Source organism: Triticum urartu, chromosome 5 (genome assembly GCF_003073215.2).
Source record: "Triticum urartu cultivar G1812 chromosome 5, Tu2.1, whole genome shotgun sequence".
In the NCBI taxonomy this organism is placed as follows: domain Eukaryota; kingdom Viridiplantae; phylum Streptophyta; class Magnoliopsida; order Poales; family Poaceae; genus Triticum; species Triticum urartu.
The window spans coordinates 648015298-648039851 of NC_053026.1; the positions used below are offsets into that span (position 1 = coordinate 648015298).

At 43.3% G+C, this 24554-nt stretch overlaps 1 protein-coding gene across 2 annotated transcripts; it reads left to right on the top strand.

Annotated features, from left to right (window-relative positions):
• Positions 1–13590: 13590 nt before the first annotated feature.
• LOC125511558 (pre-mRNA-splicing factor ATP-dependent RNA helicase DEAH1-like) lies at positions 13591–23304 on the top strand. 2 transcript variants are annotated; one of them, XM_048676962.1, is made up of 27 exons: positions 13591–14020; positions 14100–14230; positions 14344–14529; positions 14608–14691; positions 14803–14889; positions 15832–15865; positions 15947–16001; positions 16995–17054; positions 17163–17234; positions 17415–17478; positions 17573–17652; positions 17749–17816; positions 17927–17984; positions 18505–18562; positions 18643–18705; positions 18837–18905; positions 19121–19210; positions 19476–19562; positions 19684–19799; positions 20049–20115; positions 20205–21245; positions 21336–21398; positions 22213–22336; positions 22423–22523; positions 22636–22698; positions 22786–22858; positions 22944–23304. In XM_048676962.1, the coding sequence occupies exons 1-27, from the start codon at positions 13921–13923 to the stop codon at positions 22988–22990; spliced, it is 3141 nt and encodes a 1046-aa protein (XP_048532919.1). In that variant the 5' UTR covers positions 13591–13920; the 3' UTR covers positions 22991–23304. The 2 variants fall into 2 exon arrangements, with proteins under 2 accessions (XP_048532919.1, XP_048532920.1); XM_048676963.1 differs by lacking the exons at positions 13591–14020; positions 14100–14230; positions 14344–14529 and having other exon boundaries at positions 14786–14889.
• The last annotated feature ends 1250 nt before the right edge of the window (positions 23305–24554 follow it).

Below are 24554 nucleotides of genomic sequence, written 5' to 3' on the forward strand. Positions count from 1 at the left end.
GGCCACTGGACTTGCCGCAGCTCACGAGTAAACGCAGGGCAACCTACCGCGTACGGCAAGTCGCCTGGTTCCCCTGGCGCATGCATGTCGACAGAGGGCCCAGCGTGCTGGTCCGATTGACGCCGCGCTTCTCTTCGGCGCTCGATGCGAGTACGAGCGTCTTCTTGCTGTCGTTCGTGAAGAACTTGGCGCTGATCGCGACGAGCTCGTGGATCTGATGACGCGGTGGAGTCGCTGTCGAGGTGGATCCGGCGAGTCGGTGATCTTGGCCTTCGGGGCAGAGAGTGCACAGTGGTTGCACCCCTACCGATCTTGTCGCCACCGGCTCGTGCCTGGCTGACTTGCCGCGGCTGCGACGTGCTCGGCTGCTGTTGAGTGTCGCCGTTGGCGAAGCCGATGAGATTCTGAATGGTGGCCCTCCAGTCGTCGATCTTGTCTGCCGTTGGAGGGTAGTCCAGGAGCAGTTGAGCTCGCGCCAAAGCTTCTGCTGCAGTGGAGGGTGGCGGTGGCGAACGGTGCGAGGAGCGGGATATGCTCGGACTTCTAACTACGTTAGAAGGAGCAGTATCCCGTCCAGGCGACCGTGCCTCGCTCGTGCCAGCATGTTGGCATGCATGCTGGTCTGGAGCACTCCGAGATCCACCAGCTCGATCTTGGTCCAGCAAATGCATGGTACCGTGAGTACCATGACGCTACCGGTCCCGTGCCTCCTGAGATGGGCGTGGTGCATGTACGGACGCCGAGGTCTTGGAGTGCGCCCGGTCATTGTGGGAGCCGGCTACGCTGCCGATGGGCAGCGCAGCCTTGTCCTTGGACCTGGCGGCACCGTGATCTCTCTCGTCGACGCCCGTTCTTCCGCCGGCGTCTGCCCCATCAGCCGTTTGCTCCGGCGGTGGTGGGTTCGGCGCGGACGGAGTAGCCGCCTCCGAAGCCTTCTTCTTCGGCGGCATGTCGATGAAGGTGATGAAGATCTAGCTCGTGTGAACGCCGGATCTGGTTCACACAACCTCGACGCCCCCTACCTGGCGCGCCAAAGATGCCGGGGGACTAATCCACGAACACCTATGGGACTGGCGGACCGAGTCCCTTTTGGTTCGGCAGGGGCGAGGGTCGCACAAAGAGCGGATCGAGGCGAAGCACACGAGCAGTTTACCCAGGTTCGGGCCGCACGGATGCGTAAAACCCTACTCCTGCTTTGTGGTTTGTATTGAGTTCTTGCTCGGGAGCGCGGAGTGCTACAGTACCCCCCAGCCGCTAACGAGACCGAGCGTGAATGTTCTCTTCCTCCCCCCTCCACGTTGCGCACGGGCCTCCTTTTATATGCTCAAGGGGTCACCGACAGGTGGCAACGGAGACAAAGGGTAAAAATGGAAAGGTGCTGCGGTAGGTACAGCTACCTGCTACAGTGTATCATACCTAACCCTGACGGCAGGGGACAAGGGCATTAAATGCCCGTCTGCGTTGCCTAAACAGTGCAAAAGGGACCGTCAGGGACGCCACCGCTCGCCACGATGGCAATCTTGTCAGCGCCGCTCACCACCGTGCACCGCTGGCTGCACAGCCTCCCGCCACGTACGCCTGGAAGGGTCCCAGAGCGACACATTGGTGGATGTGCTGGAGCGCGGGCACAGAGTGGTGGCTTGCCGCGGCAAGCGCCTTGCCGCGGTCGTTGTCTTGTCGTGTCCGGGAACTTGTCGCTCACCGGGCCTTGCCGGGACGCGTGGCGCGTCGCGGCAAGTTCCTTGAGGTGCCTTGGTTGGCCTTCCCGGCAAGCTCCTCTTGCCGGGGTCTTGAGATGCCTTGGTTGGCCTTCCCGGCAAGCTCCTCTTGACAGGGTCTTGAGATGCCTTGGTTTGGATACTTTGTCCTTGAATGGCTCCAAAGGAACCACGGAGGACCTTGGCGGTCACCCGGCAAGCCTTGCCGCGGGATGCTGCGACTGCCCATGCACAAGTTCGAAGTTCGGGATACTAGGGTACCCCTACTCTAGTACACCGACACAAAGGGAACAACATATGTATGAATGCGATGCACCAGTGTCAAAAAGAACGAGTGCGGTAAATGACTTAATCAAAAACTTACCAATCACTGCGTCGGGCTGATCTTCAACCTCCTCCATGTTGATGTGGTTCACCTGACCTCTAGTGAAGGGATTGGGCTTCTTAACGGAGTTTCCATTTCCGTTGCCATTCTTCAACTCTAAGCAATCATTGGCATAATGTCCAGTCTTCCCGCACTTGTAACAGGTAACGTGGCTCAGGTCCTTCTTGGCGGGAGTTGCTGGGTTGGGATGGTTCTGGCTGCTGCTTCCCCACATTCCCGTTTCCATTCTTAGGCCCACTGTGATTATGTGAGCTTGCTTCATTGTGGGTATGGCCTCCATGGTTATGGGTGTAACCTTCGGAGTTAGGGGTAAAGCGAGGCTTCTGCTGAGCTCCAGAATTGTACTTCCATGTCCATACTTCCATTTGCGGCTCTCTATCTGCTGCTGTTTGCTTTCAGTCATAAGGGCCATGTCTACCAACTCCTGGTAGTTGGTAAATGTTGCCACATCCAACTGCATACTCATCTCATCATTCAGCCCTTCCATAAACTTCTCCTGCTTCGCAGCATCTGTGGCCACATCATCTAGGGCATAGCGGGCTAACTTGCTAAAATCATCCATGTACTGCCCCATAGTACGATTTCCCTGGCGTAAGTTGCGAAACTCATGCTTCTTCATATCCATTGCTCCTGTAGAGACATGGGCTGTGCGGAAAGCTTGCTGAAACTGATCCCATGTGACATTGGCTATGGGAAAAGTGGTTGTGTATTTCTCCCACCATGAGGCTGCAGGTCCATCCAATTGATGTGCGGCAAAGTGCACCTTCTCAGCATCTGTGCAACCTGCGGTGGTCAGCTCCCTTCCAACCCTGCAGAGCCAGTCATCAGCAACAATCGGCTTGGTGCTACTGGAAAACACCGGCGGATTCAACCTCAGAAAATGGGCTAAGTTGTCAACTGGAGGTGGTGACGGTGGGTTGTTGTTGTTGTTGTTGTTGCCTTGGTTCTGGACTAGAAACTGCATCAAGGCATTCTGCTGCTGGATCAACTGGGTGAGCTCCGGTGGGAAGACAAATCCGGGGTCACGTCTCAGAGGCATCTGATAGGTTTAGACGGAGAGATTAGAATAGAGTGGGGTCTAAGGAGAAAATCACTACCCATATGCACATGAGACAAACACAATCATATCACACCACTCAATTCAAACAAGGGCATACAATCGATCTAACTACCGTTACAAAATACTCGGACTACTACTATATACATGGGGGAATACTACTGATAATATGGTGGTCAACTAGAAATTTTGATCGAAAGAAGACTCCATGATATCTGCTCTAGCTTCGTCTTCATAGTCATCATCACTATCGGGGTCAGAGTTGGTGTCGTCGATGATGATGTAGTCTTCGGGGTGGTCGTCACCTCCTAGCGCAGGGTCTCCTATGAATATTCCTAGCTTCTTCTTCAGGTCTTCATTCTTCTCCAGTAGTATTGCAATTTCCTCTTCATATCCATCGCGTGTAGACTTGAGTTCCTCTTCTAGCTCCATGTTCCTAGTCATCACCTTCTTCAGGTCTATCATGCTGGCGCACATCTGGTTATCCTAACGACGAGTGTGTTGGTTTAACTCATGGATGTAGGCTGCAATGGACTTGTCCCTCCTGGTGCTGATCATCTCCCATTGCTCATCTCAGCGTCCACATATCTGGTAGATGGTGTCCTTAAGATCCTTGTGGTAAACTTCGCCGATGGGTCCCATGGCGATGTGACCTGCCATGCTCTTTCCTAGACTCCAGGTTGGTGCATTAAAGGAAAACTCTATGGGCTCAGTAACTGGTGTGAATGTCCTTCCTAGAACATGTACTCGAATGGTCCAGTGCTCTTCTTCCAGTAGAGTGGCGGTGTAGGTCCCGGTGAAGCTTGGTATTCCGATGTTCAGGTATCTAGTGGCCTCCTTCAAGTGTCGTCCAAAAGGGGTGTCTTCATCCGATTGAGCAAACTTGTTCCTTGAATCCTCCATCCATAGAGTGGAAAGTGGAGAAGAGTCAGAAATGAGTAGAGAAGAATGACCTAAGGCTTATCTTAGTGGCCGCGTCCTATAGTCAGCGTGTGCTCTGATCCCATCTTGTAGCGTTCCGACCTCAAACGGTCAAATCTCTGTGCATAAGTGTCATCCCTGGATCGGTAATGCTGACACACAGCGTACTTGATGGATTTATAACAGAATTTAATCACACACTTATTACATCGAACATCTCAAAAGAGAACTTATTACAATAATATGGCTGAAGACATCTAATGAAGATAACAGCGGAAGGCTTCGAAGGTAAAGTGAGTCCATCAACTCCAACGACATAGCTGAGTGCACGACAACGACCTAGCGCACCTTACTCTTCGTCTGAAAAGTCTACAACATAATACTTTGCATCCCGAAATGGGTCAGCACATGGAATATGCTGGCAATATAACACTGTAGAGTAATGAATAAGTAGCAGCTATAACTATATGCATATTTGGCTGGTGGAGGCTCTATGGTTATTTTTGCAGAATGCTAGTTTTTCCCTACAACAAAGGAATATATTTTAGTTAACTACAAAGTTTGTTGAAAACATTGAGAATGGTAACCCCATCTCAATCCCAAATTAATAGTCATTAACCCAACAAGTTAATTAAGTAAAGTGATGAGATCAACATAATAATTAGTTTGTACACTCTGCAGAGGTTTGCACACTTTTCCCCACAAGACTCGATCTCCTCCGCTTGATTTCTCGCACTACATGATGTTTGAGAAATGGATGACCAAGACACAGTCTTTTAGAAGCATTAGCCCTTTCGACGGGTAAACCGTACCACCTACATCCCCTACATCTGCTAGTTTACCACTGAAAGAGGTCACACAACATACTCAACTATGCCAGTGTTGGAAATATACCCTAGAGGCAATAATAAATTAGTTATTATTATATTTCCTTGTTCATGATAATCGTTTATTATCCATGCTATAATTGTATTGATAGGAAACTCAGATACATGTGTGGATACATAGACAACACCATGTCCCTAGTAAGCCTCTAGTTGACTAGCTCGTTGATCAATAGATGGTTACGGTTTCCTAACCATGGACATTGGATGTCGTTGATAACGGGATCACATCATTAGGAGAATGATGTGATGGACAAGACCCAATCCTAAGCCTAGCACAAGATCATGTAGTTCGTATGCTAAAGCTTTTCCAATGTCAAGTATCATTTCCTTAGACCATGAGATTGTGCAACTCCCGGATACCGTAGGAGTGCTTTGGGTGTGCTAAACGTCACAACGTAACTGGGTGGCTATAAAGGTACACTACGGGTATCTCCGAAAGTGTCTGTTGGGTTGGCACGAATCGAGACTGGGATTTGTCACTCCGTGTAAGCGGAGAGGTATCTCTGGGCCCACTCGGTAGGACATCATCATATGCGCAATGTGACCAAGGAGTTGATCACGGGATGATGTGTTATGGAACGAGTAAAAGAGACTTGCCGGTAACGAGATTGAACAAGGTATAGGGATACCGACGATTGAATCTCGGGCAAGTACAATACCGCTAGACAAAGGGAATTGTATACGGGATTGATTAAGTCCTTGACATCGTGGTTCATCGTGGAACATGTGGGAGCCAACATGGGTATCCAGATTCCGCTGTTGGTTATTGACCGGAGAACGTCTCGGTCATGTCTGCATGTCTCTCGAACCCGTAGGGTCTACACACTTAAGGTTCGGTGACGCTAGGGTTATAGAGATATTAGTATGCGGTAACCCGAAAGTTGTTTGGAGTCCCGGATGAGATCCCGGACGTCACGAGGAGTTCCGGAATGGTCCGGAGGTAAAGAATTATATATAGGAAGTGCTATTTCGGCCATCGGGACAAGTTTCGGGGTCATCGGTATTGTACCGGGACCACCGGAAGGGTCCCGGGGGCCCACCGGGTGGGGCCACCTGCCCCGGGGGGCCACATGGGCTGTAGGGGGTGTGCCTTGGCCTATATGGGCCAAGGGCACCAGCCCCAAGAGGCCCATGCGCCAAGAGAAAAAAAAAGGGGAGAGTCCTACAAGGGGAAGGCACCTCCGAGGTGCCTTGGGGAGGATGGACTCCTCCCCACCCTTGGCCGCACCCTTCCTTGGAGGAAGGGGCAAGGGCTGCGCCTCCCCCTCTCCCTTGGCCCTATATATAGTGGGGAAAAGGAGGAGCAAACCAATCTAAGGCCTGGCGCCTCCCTCTCCCTCCCGTGACACATCTTCCTCCTCCCGCAGCGCTTAGCGAAGCCCTGTTGGAATCCCGCTACTTCCACCACGCCGTCATGCTGCTGGATCTCCATCAACCTCTCCCTCCTCCTTGCTGGATCAAGGCATGGGAGACGTCTCCGTTCCGTACGTGTGTTGAACGCGGAGGTGCTGTCCGTTCGGCACTAGGATCATCGGTGATTTGAATCACGACGAGTACGACTTCATCAACCCCGTTCACTTGAACGCTTCCGCATAGCGATCTACAAGGGTATGTAGATGCACTCTCCTTCCCCTCGTTGCTAGTCTCTCCATAGATAGATCTTGGTGACACGTAGGAAAATTTTGAATTTATGCTACGTTCCCCAACAGCCAGAGCCCATAATGGCTTGTGTCTGCACACGAAAGTTTCTAGCATGAATAACTTTATGATCCCTTTGAGCCTGGGTGGCAGAGCATAGGATGATCACACAGATTCCCCGGGATCTCCTTGGACAACACTAGATTACCCCAGGTGCCTACAAACAATCCACCCAGATGTGTGTTAAAGTAGCCACCTTAAATAAACCCTTAGTTCATAATAACACTCACAACTGTCATGAATCACTCAAACCAAACCACGTCTACAAGCATAGCATAGCAGTATAATCATAACGTAGAAGTAACTCCCAGGGTTTGAATGAAAAGGGCAATAGGTACTACCTCAACAACTACTTCCCAATACCCACATGTTAAACAGTTCCTACTCATGCAATGTTTGAGGCTTTGAAACTAGTGCATAAAAACTGGGTAATAAAGGGGTATGATCAAAGTGTTACTTGCCTTGCTGATGATCTGAAAACCCTAGTGACTCGTAGTAGCATGCTTCGCACTCCGGAAACTCTATCGCAAAGAAACAATAACATACATAAGCACTCAAGCAATAGATGCAAGGGTAAAACTTAAGAGAAAAGGTGCAAATTGAAAGTTCAACTGAAGAGCTTCGATTTTCAAAAAGAATCAATCAAAACGGATTTACGAAACTCAAACTACGATCAAAAGAAGTTCGAATTCAAATCTGCTTGCAATCAAATTTTAAATTGTAAAAATCATGTTCAAGTTGGTTAATTGGAAAGAGGGGTCCGAGACGAAGAGTTTGGCGTTGGTTTCACTGGATTTGGATGAACGAGCCAAAAGTTACGAGGGTTTAAAGATCATGGGCTAATTTGCGATAAAAAAATCGCGGATAGGTCCCTGGCTGAAAATAAAAATAAAAAGAAAAGGCTATCGAACGAACGTTCACTATCAGGGACAAACGAGCGAATACATTCGCTAACGGAGACGTTCGAGTGAACGTTTGATAAATATCGGTCCGCGAAGAAAAAACTGATCTAAAACGAAAACCGAAAAAAAAACGGGCGGCGGTTCGGCAGTTTTACCGGTTCAACAAAAAAACTGGCGGGTCGGCGGCGGCGAGATCCGGCGAGTCCGGCGAGGTGGGGCTCCGGTGAGGCGGCGTGCGGCGACGGCGAGCGGCGACGGCGCGCGCAGCAGTAGCAGCAGGCGGCGGCGGTGGCTGCGGGCGGCGGGATGGCGAGGAGGCGGCGGGGTGGGTGACTTATAAAGAGGGGGGTGGCGACGCCTTGGGGAAGGGGCGGCATGGGGCGGAGTCCGACTCGGACTCCCCTCGGCGTCTGTGCCTCGCACGGCGGGAGGAAGGCGGCGGCCCGGGAGCGGGCCGACCTGCTCGGCCGGGCTTCGGCCCAGTCGGGCGGGAAAATATTTTTTTAATAAAATTTTGCCCGAATAAAAATCCTAATAAATATAAAAAATTCTAAAAATGCCAAAAACAATTTTCACCGTCTAAATAAAATATTTAGAACAAAGTGAACATTTTTCTGCCCTAAAAATGCATTTTTTTCTAATTCAAATAAAATAGCAAATAAAATCCAAATAAATATTTATTTGATTTTAAATTTTTTCCTCCAATATTCCTCTCTTTTTGAAGAAGTCATTTTATCTTCTCTCTTTTAAATTAAATGTTGGAAATAATTGGAGAGAGAAATATAAAAATCAAAATGATCCTCTTTTCAAATTTGAGAAAATTCAAATATGAAAATAAATGAAATCTCAAACTCTCTCCTTGGGTCCTTGAGTTGCTTAAGATTTCTAGGGTCACAACCAAAATGCAAATAAAATATAATATGCATATGATGACCTATGTATAACATCCAAATTGAAAATTGGGATGGTACATTTAGTAGGCTAGTTGATATGCAACATTTAGAGAGAGAGAGAGACAAAGAGAGAGAGAGAGATGATAGTTGATAGGTTTTAGTTGATATGATTAACTGATTAGTAAAAATTTAGACATAGTTGATAGTTTTTAGTTGATATAAGCCTCCGGTCATATATAACACTTTGATATAGGATAGTATCTAGGGTTTAGAATAGTCGATGCTAGTTTGCTACCTTGGTTTGCATGTTGAGCTTGATGATCATCCCATGCTAAGTTATTGTTTTCTTTGCTCATATTGCTTTAGGAAAATGGCGCGACCACCACCACCACCATGTCAACTATGCAAGTCAAGGTGCGCCAGCAACCTTGCAACTGGCAAGCTGTTCGGCATCTACTTCCAGCCCGAGTTTTCGTCATGCGGCAGTAAGAAATTATATGAAATGTAACAAATTTTTTGTTTTTAGTGTTAGCATTAATTCATTTTGTCATTTTACTTTTTGTACACAAATCATCCCATGCAATGTGAGGTTGAAATTCAACAAGCTGATAGGAGACACTATGACATTTGAGACTCCTGGGGGGCCGTACGCTATGGAGGTCGAGAAAGGACGCAATATGTCATGGATTGGAAGAGATGGATGGGCCTGTTTCCTCGCCCGCATGCGTCTTACTGGTGGTGAGTTGATCAGCTTCTCCTTCAGAGCAGAAAGACCCAAGCTGGCTATCATTTATATCAACCTAGTGGAAGACGATGAATATGACGAAGATGATGAAGATGATGAGGACCCACTTCATGAAGCCATCATAGCTCAAAGAATGAGGCTAAGCGAGGAGGAGGTGTGCAACATATGGGACATAATTCCGCCACATGATGACTTTGTCGGGGTGCCATTCGTGACCCGCCTGACAAGTACCATGGTCGATCGCCATCATATGATATGTTACAGTTACAAATGCAAATTATCCGATCATATGTTTAGTGTAGAGTCCAATGATATGCTGTGTGGGATCTAGTCGATGATATGCTTTAGTATAGAGTCCGATCATATGCTTATTAGTGTAGAATCCAATGAACTATTAATAGTGTAGATAATCCATATATACTTATTAGTAGAATTCATGTTTGGTACAAATGTGTAGTACCGTGTCTTTTGATAATGTAGAAATCTATACTTAATAGAAATATATTTGCAAGAGTATGTGTGAGGCTATTTATTAATTGATAAGTTTTTCTTATTCAGAAATTGCCAAAGAGCCTATCTGTGAGTTGTGGTATCGAGCCTGATGAAGAAGGCTCAACGGACTACGCCTTACTGCAAGGGGCTCCGTCACCACCTGTACTTACCGCATGGACATGGACGATCGCACACACTTAAACTCGGTTGGGTGGAAGAGATTCCTCGTTGGCAAGAATCTTCGTGTTGGATAGGCCACCCTAATTACTATCAGAAACACCCACCGCCCCAGACTTATGGATGATGACCATCGTCGATATCATCTAGAACTACATAGACTATATATACCTAGTAGAACTGCTATATATGTGTGGCTGTTAGACTACCTAGCTCATACTGCTTATCATATATGCTATCACTGGTAGAAAAAGGGCCTTTAGTCCCGGTTCTGGAACCGGGAGTAAAGGGTCGGTACTAATGCCCTGACCCTTTAGTCCCGGTTCAATCCAGAACCGGGACTAAAGGCCCTCCACGTGGCCGGTCCACCTTTAGTCCCGGTTGGTAACACCAACCGGTACTAAAGGAAATTTTCTGATATTTTTTTGAAAATTTTTTTGAAATTTTTTTATTTTCAAATTGCTGAATTATTTTAACCTCTAATCTCTAATCACCCCTCATCACTGCTCAATTTAATCTCTAATCACCCCTCATCATTCCAAATCATCTAACTTCCCGAAAGGTCACCCATCCTCTCACTACTCCAGCCTGAGCACGCTTAACTTCCAGGTTCTATTCTCCCTCGTTTCCAAGTCTGCACTTGTTGTTTTCCTGACAATAGTAAGATGTCAATCCTATTAACCCTCAGGAATTTAGCTTGAGCATGAAGTCACATATTTCACTGTTTGAGTTTGAAACTATTGTTCTAAAAACAATAATTTTTTAGTAACACTAATATTTCTTGAATAAGTAGTTTGACCATTGTTTGACCACAGTTTGACCATAGTTTGACCAGATTTGACCAAAATTCAAAAAAGGTGAAATAATTATTTAATAACACTAATATTCTTGAATAATTATTTAGTAACACTAATACTTCTTGAATAAGTAGTTTGACCAGATTTACTGAAAATTTAAAAAAACTGAAATTTGAGCATAACTTTTTTTCCTTTTGGAATTTGAGAATTCTACAAATTTGCAAACAGGCCGTAGGCGGTCTCCATTGAATGTAACTTTTCGAGTAGATGATTTTTTATATAAAAAACTTTTTAATCCGAGTTCGTATGCAAAAGTTATGCCCATTTTACAAATTCTAGAGAGATTTTGTAAATAAAGTCAAAATTCATATTTGTAAATTTTCCCAACAACTAGACCACATATCACATGGGAAACTTATTTTATTTTATTTTTATTGACATTTCCATCATTTTCTTTTGTTTTTCTAAAACTGAAAAGGCGGTCGGGGGGGAGTTTGAAAATGGGACTTTTAGTACCGGTTCGTGCCATGAACCGGTACTAATGCCTCAAAGTCCATTAGTCCCGGTTGGTGGCACCAACCGGGACTAAAGGTCTAACCTTTAGTACCGGTTGGTGCCACCAACCGGGACCAATGGGCATCGCACCCTTTAGTCCCGGTTCGTGGCACGAACCAGGACTAAAGGGCCCAGGTGAACCAGGACTAATGCCTTAGCCGCACGAACCAGGATAAATGCACCCATTGGTCCCGGTTCTGGACTGAACCGGGACTAATGGGCTTACCCGGCCTGGACCAAAGCCCCCTTTTCTACTAGTGTATATTCATGTGAGGATGCATGTTGACTATGTATGAGGACCTATAATGCTTTATGCTATTGTATGACTACTGCATGACTATATGGTATTGTGGTTAATGAGATTGTTATCTGGTACATGTGAAGCTACAGTTTATAAACTATAAACTAAAACATGAAACGGGGCAAGAAATAGGGAAAATTGTGAAAGATATAGCAGTTTAATAGTAGCGCGTTCAATAAAAGCACTACTGATATAGTAGCGCGTTCAATAAAAGCACTACTGATATAGTCAATAGTAGTAGCGCGGGTTCCTTCCGCGCTACTACTAACCGTTAGTTGTAGCGTCGTAGTAGTAGCACGGCTACCCGCGCTGTTGATGGCATCAAAACCCGCGCTACTACTTTTCCCTAGTAGTGTTCTTTTCGTTGTTCTTGGAGTTTTGTCCGGTATAATCTCTTTTTGCGATGTGTTTGTTGGGATCCGATGAATTTTGTGTTTATGATCTGAATATTCATGAGAATCAATTGAATCTTTTCTGAACTTTATTATGCATGATTATCGTAACTTTATATTTCTCTCCAATCTGTCCGTTGGCCAACTAATTGATTTATCTTCAGTAGGATATGTGCTTTTTGATGGGTTTAATCTCGTGGTGCTCTATATGCCAGTGACAAAAGAGAACAAGGCACATATTTGTATTGTTTTCATTAAGGATAAAACAATGGGGTTTATTCATATTGATTAGGATTACTTTATCTACATCATGTCATCTTTCTTAAGGCATTACTCCGTTTTCATTAACTTAATACGATAGATGCATGTTGGATAGTGGTCGATGTGTGGAATAATAGTAGTAGATGCAGACAGGAGTCGGTCTACTTGTCCCCGGACGTGATGCCTATATACATGTTCATTGCATTAGATGTCGTCATAACTATGCACTTTTCTATCAATTGCCCAACAATAATTTTCTCACCCACCGTATGCTATTTGTTCGAGAGAGAAGCCTCTAGTGAAAACTATGACCCCCAGGTCTACTTTAATCATATTATAAAAAGACAAAATACCTTTGCTGCAATTTTACTTCTTTTACTTTGTTTTGTAATTTATCCATCTACCTATACAAGATTTGATCATTGCAAGTAAAGAGTTCAAGGGGTCTGACAACCCTTTTACCTGTGTTGGGTGCAAGTATTTGCTTTTGTGTGTGCAGATGATGTTCACGGGACTTTGCGTGATTCTCCTATTGATTCGATAAATCTTAGCTCTCCCTGAGGAAAATACTCATCTCTACTGTACTGCATCTCCCTCCTCTCCGGGGGAAATCTCAACGCAGCTCACAAGTAGCAGCCGCTTCCTCCGCCTCCCACATCGTCCACAGTATAACGCCGGAATCCACCCGCCCCACCTCCCTGTCGTCCAGATCATCCAGGCCGGACGTCGCTGCACTCCCTTTGAGTCGGATGCCGCCCCGCCTCCGCCTAGCCCACCAACACTTCCTCGAGCAGTGCCAGACAGTCCGGACATATGAGTTGAGTTTGGGGGAAAATGCTTGTTGGATGCCATTTTTATTCCCTCCCCTGTCCGAGGCTAGTTTGGACTGTCAGCCCGGACATATAGAGAGAGGAAGTGGAGGCTCATGTTGTAGACACTCTACATGTAGCTCGCTAAGAGTAACATGTAGAGGCGCGCGAAGATATGGTCAAATGATTTTCTAACTTTATTTTTTACGAGATGAAAAAAAAGGACCAGAGAAGAAAAACTACAAATATAGAAAATGCGAAAGGAAAATGAGATACGAAATAAGAACATTTTTTTGAGCATCAGTACAGACACAAGCGCTCATACACACGCGCATACACTCACCCCTATGAACGCACACACGCACACCCTACCCCTATGAGCACCTCCGAAAGACTGAGCCGGCTACCACTGTCCACCTAACCAACTCAACCACAGGTTGATTCGCTAAATAAGAACAATTTTAAATACATGATGGCCATATTTTTCATATATGAAAATAGAGGAGAAAGAAAGAAAGAGAAAAGAAAAATAAGAAGCAAAAAAGCAAAATACATGAAAAGGGAGCAAGCCAAGTCACGGGAGAAAAACCAGCCGACGAATGAACCGAGCCGGAGAACGGTCTGGCTCTGGCCCGCTCCTTCTCTCTCTCCCGCGCGGCGCACGACTCCTCTCGCTAAGCTAGGGTTCCCGGACGCGCCGCCGGCCGCCGCTCCCCCCTCCGGCCGCCGGTTCACCCACCTACCCGGTCGCCCACAGTATCACGCCGGAATCCGCCGCCCCGCCTCCCCCTCCCCCTCCGCCTCACTTCGTCCGCCCCCACCTCAACCCCCAACCCCTCCGCCTCTCACGCGCGTCGCCGCTTCCCCCACCGTCCCGGCCCCCTCAACTCCGTCCCCAGTTTTTGGTATTGGAATTTGAATCCGCCCGTGATGGCGAGCGACAAGCAGCTCAGGGACTGGGTCTCCGACAAGCTCATGTCTATCCAGGGTTTCTCGACCAGCGTCCTCGTGCACTACGTCATCGGCCTAGGTACAACCGATTTCACTCCGCTTTCTCATGGGGTTCCTTCAGTTTCTTCTTCTCTGATCCTAATTCTAATTTGGCTCAGCCAAGGACTCCTCTTCTGCTGGCGATCTGGTGGGGAAGCTCGTGGAGTACGGCTTCTCCTCGTCCGCCGAGACAAGCAGCTTCGCCGCCGACATCTACGCCAAGGTCCCCCGCAAGGGCAGGGGCATCAGTGTAAGTTTTGATCCACCTCCTCTGTCGAGCAAATCCCATTGTGTTAACAACAGTGCCGTGGCTTTGTCTTCGGTGATTTTAATGCTATATATGCTTTCCCTTTCTTGTCACAGAATTACCAGAAGCAGGAAAGGGAGGCAGCAAAGCTTGTGAAGAAACAAAGCACTTACAAGTTGCTGGCGGATGAGGATGATGATGAGGTTGACAACCACACGACGAGCTCGGCGAGTGCGTCCTCTAAGAGCAGGAAGCATTTTAGGAGGAAGGCTCAAGACCAAGACGATGGGAAGGATGATGATGTGAGACAGTGTGGTAGCCACCCATTAATCGTGTCGCTTTCACATGCTGTGACTCAACCTGATAATGTTGTGTTGCAGGAAACAACAGCACATGTTTCTGAGAGGAGTGTCCGAAGGAGAACAGAAGAGGTGGATGATGAAGATGGCGACGACACTCTGGACGTATGCCCTTCTTTCTAGGAATCTCATTTTGTTGTACATAAAAATGCATAGTTATGGAATGGTCAATTAAAATGTGCTTTTGAATCCATTATAGTATGTGATGCCTTGTAGGAAGAACAAGAAATTATAAGAGATCAGCAGGAAAAGGCTCAGCTAGAGAAGAACATGAAAGAAAGAGATGCAGTGAAAACTCGAAAGGTGATTGTCTTGCAAGCTGACATTCCTTTCTTTTCTGTGCTTGCTATCACTTAATTTATTCCTATTTATGGAACCTCTTTTTCTCTAACAACTAAATAATACATCAAGTTATAGCCAAGTCCTACTGTTCCTGGTTGGTTTTGAAGTATTCTGCTGGCTGGCACGTGTTTTTCATATGAAGTGGAGTGCTGAAACAAAAATATAGTTGGTGAATGGCTTGTCCTTTTGGGTGTTCGATGTCACCTTTTGTTTTATAAACCAGTTATTTCGTTCTAAAGGAATCTTAGATGATTTGTGGCTTGTTATATATATTCACTACGAGAGAAAACCTGCTTGTAGTGACATGTTAGTTACTTTCTCGGAACTACGAATTTTCTTCTCAAATTATCAGTCAAGTAACTGCATTTCAAAGGAGTACTTTCACACTTTCACAAAGTCACACCTCTCCATATTATCGATTCAGAAAACCACACTTCTATGAACTTAAAATTGTGGCCCGCTGGTTAATTACACTAGTGAAATTTGTTGCTGATTTTATCTTTTGGAGTGGTTACAAAGGAATTGTGTCATTGATCGGTGAGCCATGACTCACGTCCTAAGAAGTATGTTTTTTTTTTGGATATGTGAGTTGATCTGCTTGCCAGTATACGTGGATTAGCGCCTCTTTGGTTGTATTTGCTTGCATCACCTACCTACTCCCTCCGTCCCAAAATTCTTGTCTTAGATTTGTCTAAATACGGATGTATCTAGTTAAGTTTTAGTGTTAGATACATCCGTATCTAGACAAGTCTAAGACAAGAATTTTGGGACAGAGGGAGTACTTTGTAAATCTAGCACAGAGCATGTTTCTAAACTCCAGCAAATCATGTCTTCCAGTTGTACTATGTTTTTAAATCTTGTTAGTTATTTGAGCTGATGTTATTGAATGATTTCCGTCTACAGTTGATGGAGCGGCAGTTATCTAAGGAAGAACAAGGTATACCTACCTGAACATGTATACTCTACTAATTTTGTTCAATATGATCATTGTAATTTATTCGTTGGAGATTGTTGACAGAGGAGCTTATCAGAAGATCACAAGCACTGGATAAGAATGACACTTCAGATCTGAGGTTATTCCTGTTGCAGTTGGTTGTTGTATTTTTTCATTATAATTTTCTTTTACTTCTGTTGATGTATGTAAGAAATTAGTTTTATTTGTCCAATGATACCGATGAAAAACCCTTTGCCCAAGATACTGGTGAAAAACCCGGCCACTTTAAATAGTACCATATTAAGTCATTATTCAAGAGGAAAACTGAGGAAAACAAAGTAGGAAGAAAGCAACCGTGATGTATATATAGAGTAGTAGAGTAGCAAGAAAACAACCGTATTCAGCCATCATGTATATATAGCAAGAAAGCAACCATTATTATTCAAGAGGCTAATAGCTTCAGCTTTGGGTGAACTTGTTGGCTAGCTTGTCAAACTGAGCACCCTGGACTGTTGGTTTTTCATTGTTATACTGTAGGTTTGTGCTAAATTCTTTACTCACATCTGAACATTTGAAGAAGTTGTATATGGAAACAATTTTATTCTTGATTACAGTAATGTTTTCTGCTATGACTAGAGTAGTAGAGCAGAAATTGGATAAATACCCTTGTGATGTATAGGTGAAGTTTATAGAGAGTCGGACACATTTCTTTTGTTATTTGTAGAAAGAAATTTGGAATACATTGATGGTGTACATAGAAGGCGGACCGTGCTTTTCCTTGAAAATTGAATTGCATTTACATGTAATATTTTTGGTGCTAATATATGCAAATGACAACGGTGCTGCTTATTTTGGATCATTATACCCTGTTGAGAAAGGTTGTTTGTAGCTGCCCACATTTTTCTCTTGCATAGTCTAAGCTTTTATCTTGCACACAAGCTGATGACATACGGAAAAGGGAACATAGAATATAACGATAAAATTCAATTAAATGTCAACAGAAGTCTTTTGCTTGCATTTAGTGGTTTGTTACTTTGAGTTATCTTGTTGAATGTAGGAAAAATCAAGCTGTTTTATTGGAAAGATCTGTCTGGAGTTCTGGACTATTAACTTACCTTCCAATAATGTGCAGAAATTTTTCAAGGCAAGCATACTTGCTAAAGCGAAGGGATAAAAAAATTGATGAGATTCGGTCAGTACAACAGAACTTCTATACAAGTATATTGCTGTTCATGATGTTGTCTATATGTTGAGCTGGTACATAGTACATTAACTTGTTACTGTTTTGGGGTAACTGCAGGGACGAAATTCTCGATCATGAATACATTTTTCAGGGTGTGAAACTGACCCCAGCTGAAGAAAATGACTTCAGGTGCTTATTGTAACTGAGTCCCATAAAGTGCTTCTCTACTGATAACTTTGTACCGAGGAGTGAGGACATGTAGATATAGTTATGCTACAGATTTTCTCTTTTAGCTAGATGCATGTACACATAGGCTTTTATGCAGTGCATTTCAAATAAACCTGGGCATTTAACAGTTTGTGTGTGCAGATACAAGAAGAAGATTTATGATCTTGTTAAGGATCATGTTGAGAGTGCAGATGATGTTGCTGAGGTATGTTCCCCCCCTTGAGAATATTGCAGAGTAATGATGACACTGTTATCTCTTGATGCCAATGTCTTCAGTTCATCAATCACGTGATTTTCAGTACAAAATGCCTGAAGCTTATGACATGGGTGAAGGTGTTAATCAAGAAAAGAGATTCTCGGTAGCAATGCAGCGATACAAGTATGTATCTATGAGTCCTGTATGGCAGTATGAGACTATGTAACTTCCTCTGAACTTGTTTTAATATGTTGATTTTTGCATTTGCTTGACAAGCAGAGATCCTGAGGGCAAAGATAAAATGAATCCTTTTGCTGAACAGGAAGCATGGGAAGAACATCAAATAGGTAATGTCATTTACTTGGATTATCCACTGGAAATTGGTATTGCGACTGTCTTTATGATACCATATTTCTGCTCTTTGTTGTATATTTAACAATTGATTGACTTGTTTCAGGAAAGTCTAAACTGGAATTCGGATCGAAAGACAGAAATCGGTCTTCTAATGAATACCAGTAACTTCTTTGTTCTTCTTATGAATGGTTCATCAGCAAAGTTTACTTCTCTGCTGTCTTGTAATGATTACCAGTAGTTTTCATTATTATTTCTATGAATTGTTCATCAGCAAAGTTTACTCTGCTGTTTCTAAGAGTCCATTTTTCTAGTTAGAGTTGTGACAAGCCATGTAATTAATCAGCAGTCAACTGCATGTCACTTGCTGAGGATTGTCTAGCCAGAAATTTGTTTCGTATAAAAAGATCCCTGTAAGGTGGATGTATTTCTTTAGGGAGCTTTGGTAGTTAGTTCAAACTTGAACTAAATACTGAAGCTCACACAAAAGTACCCCTCGTTCAAACATGCTGTAATACTGAAACTTAATAAGGTATAATAACTGGATTGTTCTGATTGCATACACTAACGAATTCTCTATAGCCTTTGATTGCACCTTTGTTGGAAAGTTGAATTTTGTATAACCTTGACCACACCGTTGTTGAACAGTTGTTTTGTACTCATATTACTTTTTCAACTTCATAGGTTTGTATTTGATGATCAAATTGATTTTGTTAAATCATCGGTCATAGAAGGAACACAGGTAATCGATTAAATACTTTATTTACTCTCCTAATTTAAATGCTTTAAGATACTCTTTTACTGAACTTTCTCATTTTATAGTTTGAAGATGATTCAGACCAAGAGACAATCGATGCAAAAGATATTCTAAAAAGGGAGCTCCAGGTGTGTGAGTAGATTATCAACCTATTTGTTGCAAACACATGTACCTGCTCATGCTCTTCATAATAGTTGAATCACAATTATAGTCCCTAACAGTGACTTTTGCCTTTGAACTGACTTCCTTTTTGAACTAGGATGAGCGGAAAACCCTTCCAATCTACAAATTCAGAGATGAACTGCTCAAGGCTGTTGATGAATATCAGGTTTGTGATGTTAGTGTTCACTGTGGAACACTTATGTGCTAGGATTCAGCAAACACTAGTCATGTTTTGCTCAGTGCCCTTTCACAATTCCCCAAATTTGAACTTATATTTACTAAAAGAAATACCCGCTTCTCTTTATAACTTATGTGCTAGGACATGATCTAATTATGTCCATTTGTTGTTGTGTTGATTTTGTGGGCATTTGGTGCTTGTAGGTTATTGTCATAGTGGGAGAAACCGGCTCTGGTAAAACGACGCAAATACCTCAATATCTTCATGAAGCTGGATATACAGCAAGAGGAAAGGTATGACATGCAGCATTTATCTTTCTACTATTAGTATTGCTATTGCTATTACTATTACTATTACTGTCTGTTAATGCATATACATGGCTTATAGGAATAGTTGTTTTTTTTGGTCTAATGCGTCATGAAAAAATCTGCAATTTCTTTTTTTGTTACACATTAATGGTTTTGCTCTATGAAGTGTGATTATGTTTGGCCTTAATGATGTAGTTACAATGAATTTATGAGTTCTATCAAAATTCATGGTAATTTTTTAAATTTGCAGGTTGCTTGTACACAACCTCGTCGAGTGGCAGCCATGAGCGTTGCAGCTAGGGTGTCTCAAGAGATGGGTGTTAAATTGGGACACGAGGTTAGTTCTTTTCATAACAATAACTTTATAATAATATCAAATTCTGGAATGTGCTTATGTGATCTTCCATAACATTATATGAAATTGTATGATTATAACCATGTTTAGTGCGACCCTACAGGTTGGTTACTCCATAAGGTTTGAGGATTGTACCTCAGAGAAAACAATGATTAAATACATGACTGATGGAATGCTTTTGAGGGAGTTTCTTGGAGAACCAGATTTGGCTGGCTATAGGTAATTGTTGGCAAATCATTTTCCTTGAATGAGTTGTAGTATACTATTGAACGCACTGAGAAATTGGATCTTTTGCCACACTTTACTTCTCCATTTGATAATTTGCCCCCCCCTAGAGGCTGCCGGGTGGGGCCGGGGCCACTTGCCATTGAGACAATGATGGGGCACATTATCAAACCCCATGTAAAGTGGGGCAAAAGATCCAATCCCCCTGAACGCACCGCTTATATCTGTTTATTTTTGGTTCAGTGTTGTCATGGTTGATGAGGCTCATGAGCGCACGCTATCTACTGATATCTTGTTTGGTTTGGTTAAGGTCAGCTGGCTTGTATCATTTTGGTATGCTCTTCACCAGACTTGTAGACACCCACTCAATTCCTCATATACGTAATACTCTTCCTGCAGGACATTGCTAGGTTTCGTCCAGACCTGAAGTTGCTCATTTCAAGTGCAACCCTTGACGCAGAAAAATTTAGCGACTACTTTGATTCAGCTCCTATTTTCAAGATTCCTGGGAGGCGATACCCTGTTGAAGTACATTATACAAAAGCTCCAGAAGCAGATTACATTGATGCTGCCATTGTCACTATTTTACAGATACATGTGACACAGCCCCCTGGTGATATCCTAGTGTTCCTTACAGGACAGGAAGAAATTGAAACTGTTGATGAGATCCTGAAACACAAAACAAGGGGTTTAGGCACAAAGATTCCAGAGCTAAATATATGCCCTATTTATGCAAATCTGCCTACTGAACTTCAAGCAAAGATCTTTGAGACAACCCCTGAGGGTTCTCGGAAAGTGGTCCTGGCCACTAATATAGCAGAGACTTCATTAACCATTGATGGTATAAAATATGTTATTGACCCAGGTTTTTGCAAGATCAAGTCATATAACCCTCGTACAGGGATGGAATCCCTGCTTATCAATCCCATCTCAAAGGCATCAGCAAACCAGAGGGCAGGAAGATCTGGACGGACAGGACCAGGAAAATGTTTCCGTCTGTACACAAGTTATAACTACATGCATGATCTTGAGGATAATACTGTTCCAGAGATACAAAGAACCAACCTTGCAAATGTTGTTCTTACACTTAAGAGTCTTGGTATTCATGACTTGGTTAATTTTGATTTTATGGACCCACCTCCTTCAGAGGCCTTGTTGAAGGCCCTGGAACAACTTTTTGCTCTTAGTGCACTCAACAGTCGTGGAGAGTTGACCAAGACTGGAAGACGAATGGCAGAGTTTCCACTAGATCCTATGCTGTCAAAGATGATAGTAGCTTCAGAGAAATATAAGTGTTCTGATGAGGTCATGTCCATTGCGTCAATGCTGTCGATCGGCAATTCTATATTCTACCGTCCGAAGGACAAACAGGTTCATGCAGATAATGCAAGGTTGAACTTCCACACTGGGAATGTTGGGGACCACATAGCATTACTCAATGTATTATTTTTTGTCCCTGTAATTTATCAGAATTCATAATGTTTATTAGATTTGAACTGTAAAGGGCTAATTTCTTCAAGATCATTTCAGGTCTATAACTCATGGAGAGAAACAGACTTCTCGACTCAATGGTGTTATGAAAATTATATCCAGGTATGTTATTGGTCTATAATTTGTAACATGCATCCTGATGATCCAGCGTAAGATATTATATTCTCTTATTTTAAAGATATATTGCGTTCCTCTAGATTTTGTCAGGTTTTGTAACTTCCTATGTTACTGATTGTGTGCGTAGCACTTGCTCTGGCCATTAGCTTTTTTAGTATCTATTGTAGGGCTGAATGAGAATGCCTGTGCCAATCTAATTTATGGCCTCAAGTATTGACGATGAATCTCATGCGTAGAGGAAATGCAAGAAATTGCATTGGAATTGCAGAGACAATATTACATGTTGTATAGAACATTGATGTGCATGAGCATCATGACGCTTTTAATGGACTGTTGAAGATACTAACATATGCTATTTCATCCAGTCGGTGCTGTAGCTTCTAGCATAGGGGGCACATAGCATAAAGGGTTAATGAACATGACATTTTTAATTAATACTCTATTTTTGTACATGCCCGGTGCATCTTTTTATTTACACTATAGAAATAGAGACGTTAAAATTTCATGTTGGGTTTTGAATCAGGGTCGTTAGAAAATAACCAACCAACGCCGACCATGATTAGCCTACTTATGTACTCTGTTCACTATCATAAGATGTTCTAATTTTTTCTGAATCGGATGTACATAGATGCATTTTAGTGTGTTTGTTAACTCCTTTCAGTCTGTATGTGGTCCATATTGAAATATCCAAAACATCTTATAATAGTGAACAGAGGGACTATTATATATGCAGTTACTGTAATCTGTGATCACTGTTTCTGCAAAGTTTATGTGATAAAACTGTCGGTGCATAAATCAGGTCCGCAGCATGAAGAGAGCAAGAGACATTCGAGATCAACTGGAGGGACTTATGGAGAGAGTTGAGATTGAGGTCTGTTCAAATGCCAGTGACTTGGATGCTATTAAAAAGGCTATAACATCCGGTACGTATACTGATGATTCAGTTGCTTTATTTGTGCAAGTTGCCTGAGATGGATAAATCTGATAAGTGGGTACTTGTGGGTTGCAGGTTTCTTCCACCATTCTGCACGGTTGCAGAAGAATGGTTCATATAGAACTGTCAAGAACCCTCAGACGGTCTTTATCCACCCTAGTTCAGGATTAGCACAGGCATGTTGAGTTGTCGTATTTATTTTTACATCCTGGACATTCCATCATCCATAGTAGTAGTCTTGTCCAAGTTCTTTTTCTGACATTTTTTATATTTGCCTCGTATATGCAGCTACTTCCTCGTTGGGTAATATACCACGAACTAGTTCTCACGACAAAAGAGTACATGCGCCAGGTTTGCACAGTTTCTCCAGAATTAAGCAAGCTGCAAAAGAAAGAATTGATTGTCGTCTGAAATGCTATGGCCAATGCGTGCATGCAGGTGACGGAACTGAAGCCCGAATGGCTGGTGGAAATTGCTCCGCACTACTACCAACTAAAAGATGTGGATGACGGTAAGCGTGGAACTTGATGTTATTTCTTGGTTGAAGCGAAGAGCTGTAGCTTACGAAACGTTTCCCCTTTTATTTGTCCGCACAGCTGGTTCAAAGAAGCTGCCCAAGGGCCAAGGACGAGCTGCATTGTAGACTGCCTGGACTCATGAAGCCAGCGTTTGGACAGATTAGATGTTGCGTAAACAGTTTAGTTTCGAATATCGGATCGGGATCCCTTTTCTACCTTCTCTTAGATTACATTATATCACTCACCAGGTCCTGTCAACATGACCCACCGTTCTTGTACAAGTTTGTGGGTGTGGGTAGAGCTGTAGACAGTTTGGCACAACCCAGCGTTGATGCCGGGACCCTCAGTCCTTCGTCATGCTGGTTATCAAACAAACATACATTGGCTACCACTATACTACAATCCAACTAAGTTTTCAATTAAAATAGTTTAAATTTGAGTTTAACTCGCACATAGAGTCTAGTTGTGCCCTTTTTTTTGAACACAGAAGTTTTCATTCATTTAACAACAACGTACATATACAATCTTGCATTGCATGATGCATGAAACTGCAGCTATATCTGCATTTAGGCATGTACCTATGCCTGAATTTAAACACCTGTAGCTAAAAGATGCATTCTGAATCTTCACTGCCAACTTGGCTTGATGATGAGCTCTAAAATTATAACTTTTATTGATATGATATATCCTGGAAGCATCAAGGGCTGTGGAGCTGCTATTTTATCAAGTTGTGGTCTGATGGACCAATGTCTTGGAGCAAGCATGATGTTTTTTGATGGAGTCAATTACTCCACTGGTGTCACAACTTGGCGCGAAAAGTTAGTTTAGTGCTAAAACTTCTGGCATACATTAAACTGGTGCCACAACTTGGCTTTGACGTGCATATACGGTGCAAACCACATTTCTATAAATAGAGTGCTGATTAGGCACGCCAACATGGCATGGGGCCGCTGTCAGTGACTGGACGGCAAAGTGGATGTCTGGCAGTTATTTTGCAAAAGAAAAAATCTTGAATTTTTTTTGTCACAAAAAATACTATGCCACGGCCGCAAGGGTCCACTTGTCAGCTTCCCACAAATAAATGAAAAGCAGCAGCACAAGGCTAACCATCTGACCCTCAGGCATTCTTCACCTGAGATAATCTTATGATTGCTTCTTAAATAAATTATGTTTAAAATATAAATAATTACATGTATATTGATTTAATATGTAAAATTTGGTATAAAAAACAAAAATATGGGTTATAAGACCAAAAAATTATATTTTATGTATGTTTTACACTATGTTTTTACATTCTTAATTTTACGTAACATAAAATATTTTTTATGATGAGTATATATATTTTCTTACATTCTTTTTTAGTATGAAATAAGATAAAATTTACGAAACGTAAAAATACGGTGCATTGATGTCAAAATAAAGAGGGAGTGAAGAATAACTATTCCTCACCCAGGGTGACGAATAGCGCGACGCGGATCGCGCTATTACCTAGGGTGAAGAATAACACCCTAGCCGGCCAGTGCACCTGCCTGAAACCAGTCCGCACACTTCCGTCCGTGGAGTAGCCTGACCGATGTAAGAATCTTTGCATGCGGTGTAATCTTACAACGTGGGAATGACGGGCACTAAGGCATGCACGAACCCACGCTGCATGTCCCGTAACTTTATGGCCGAGAGACTTGGTAATTA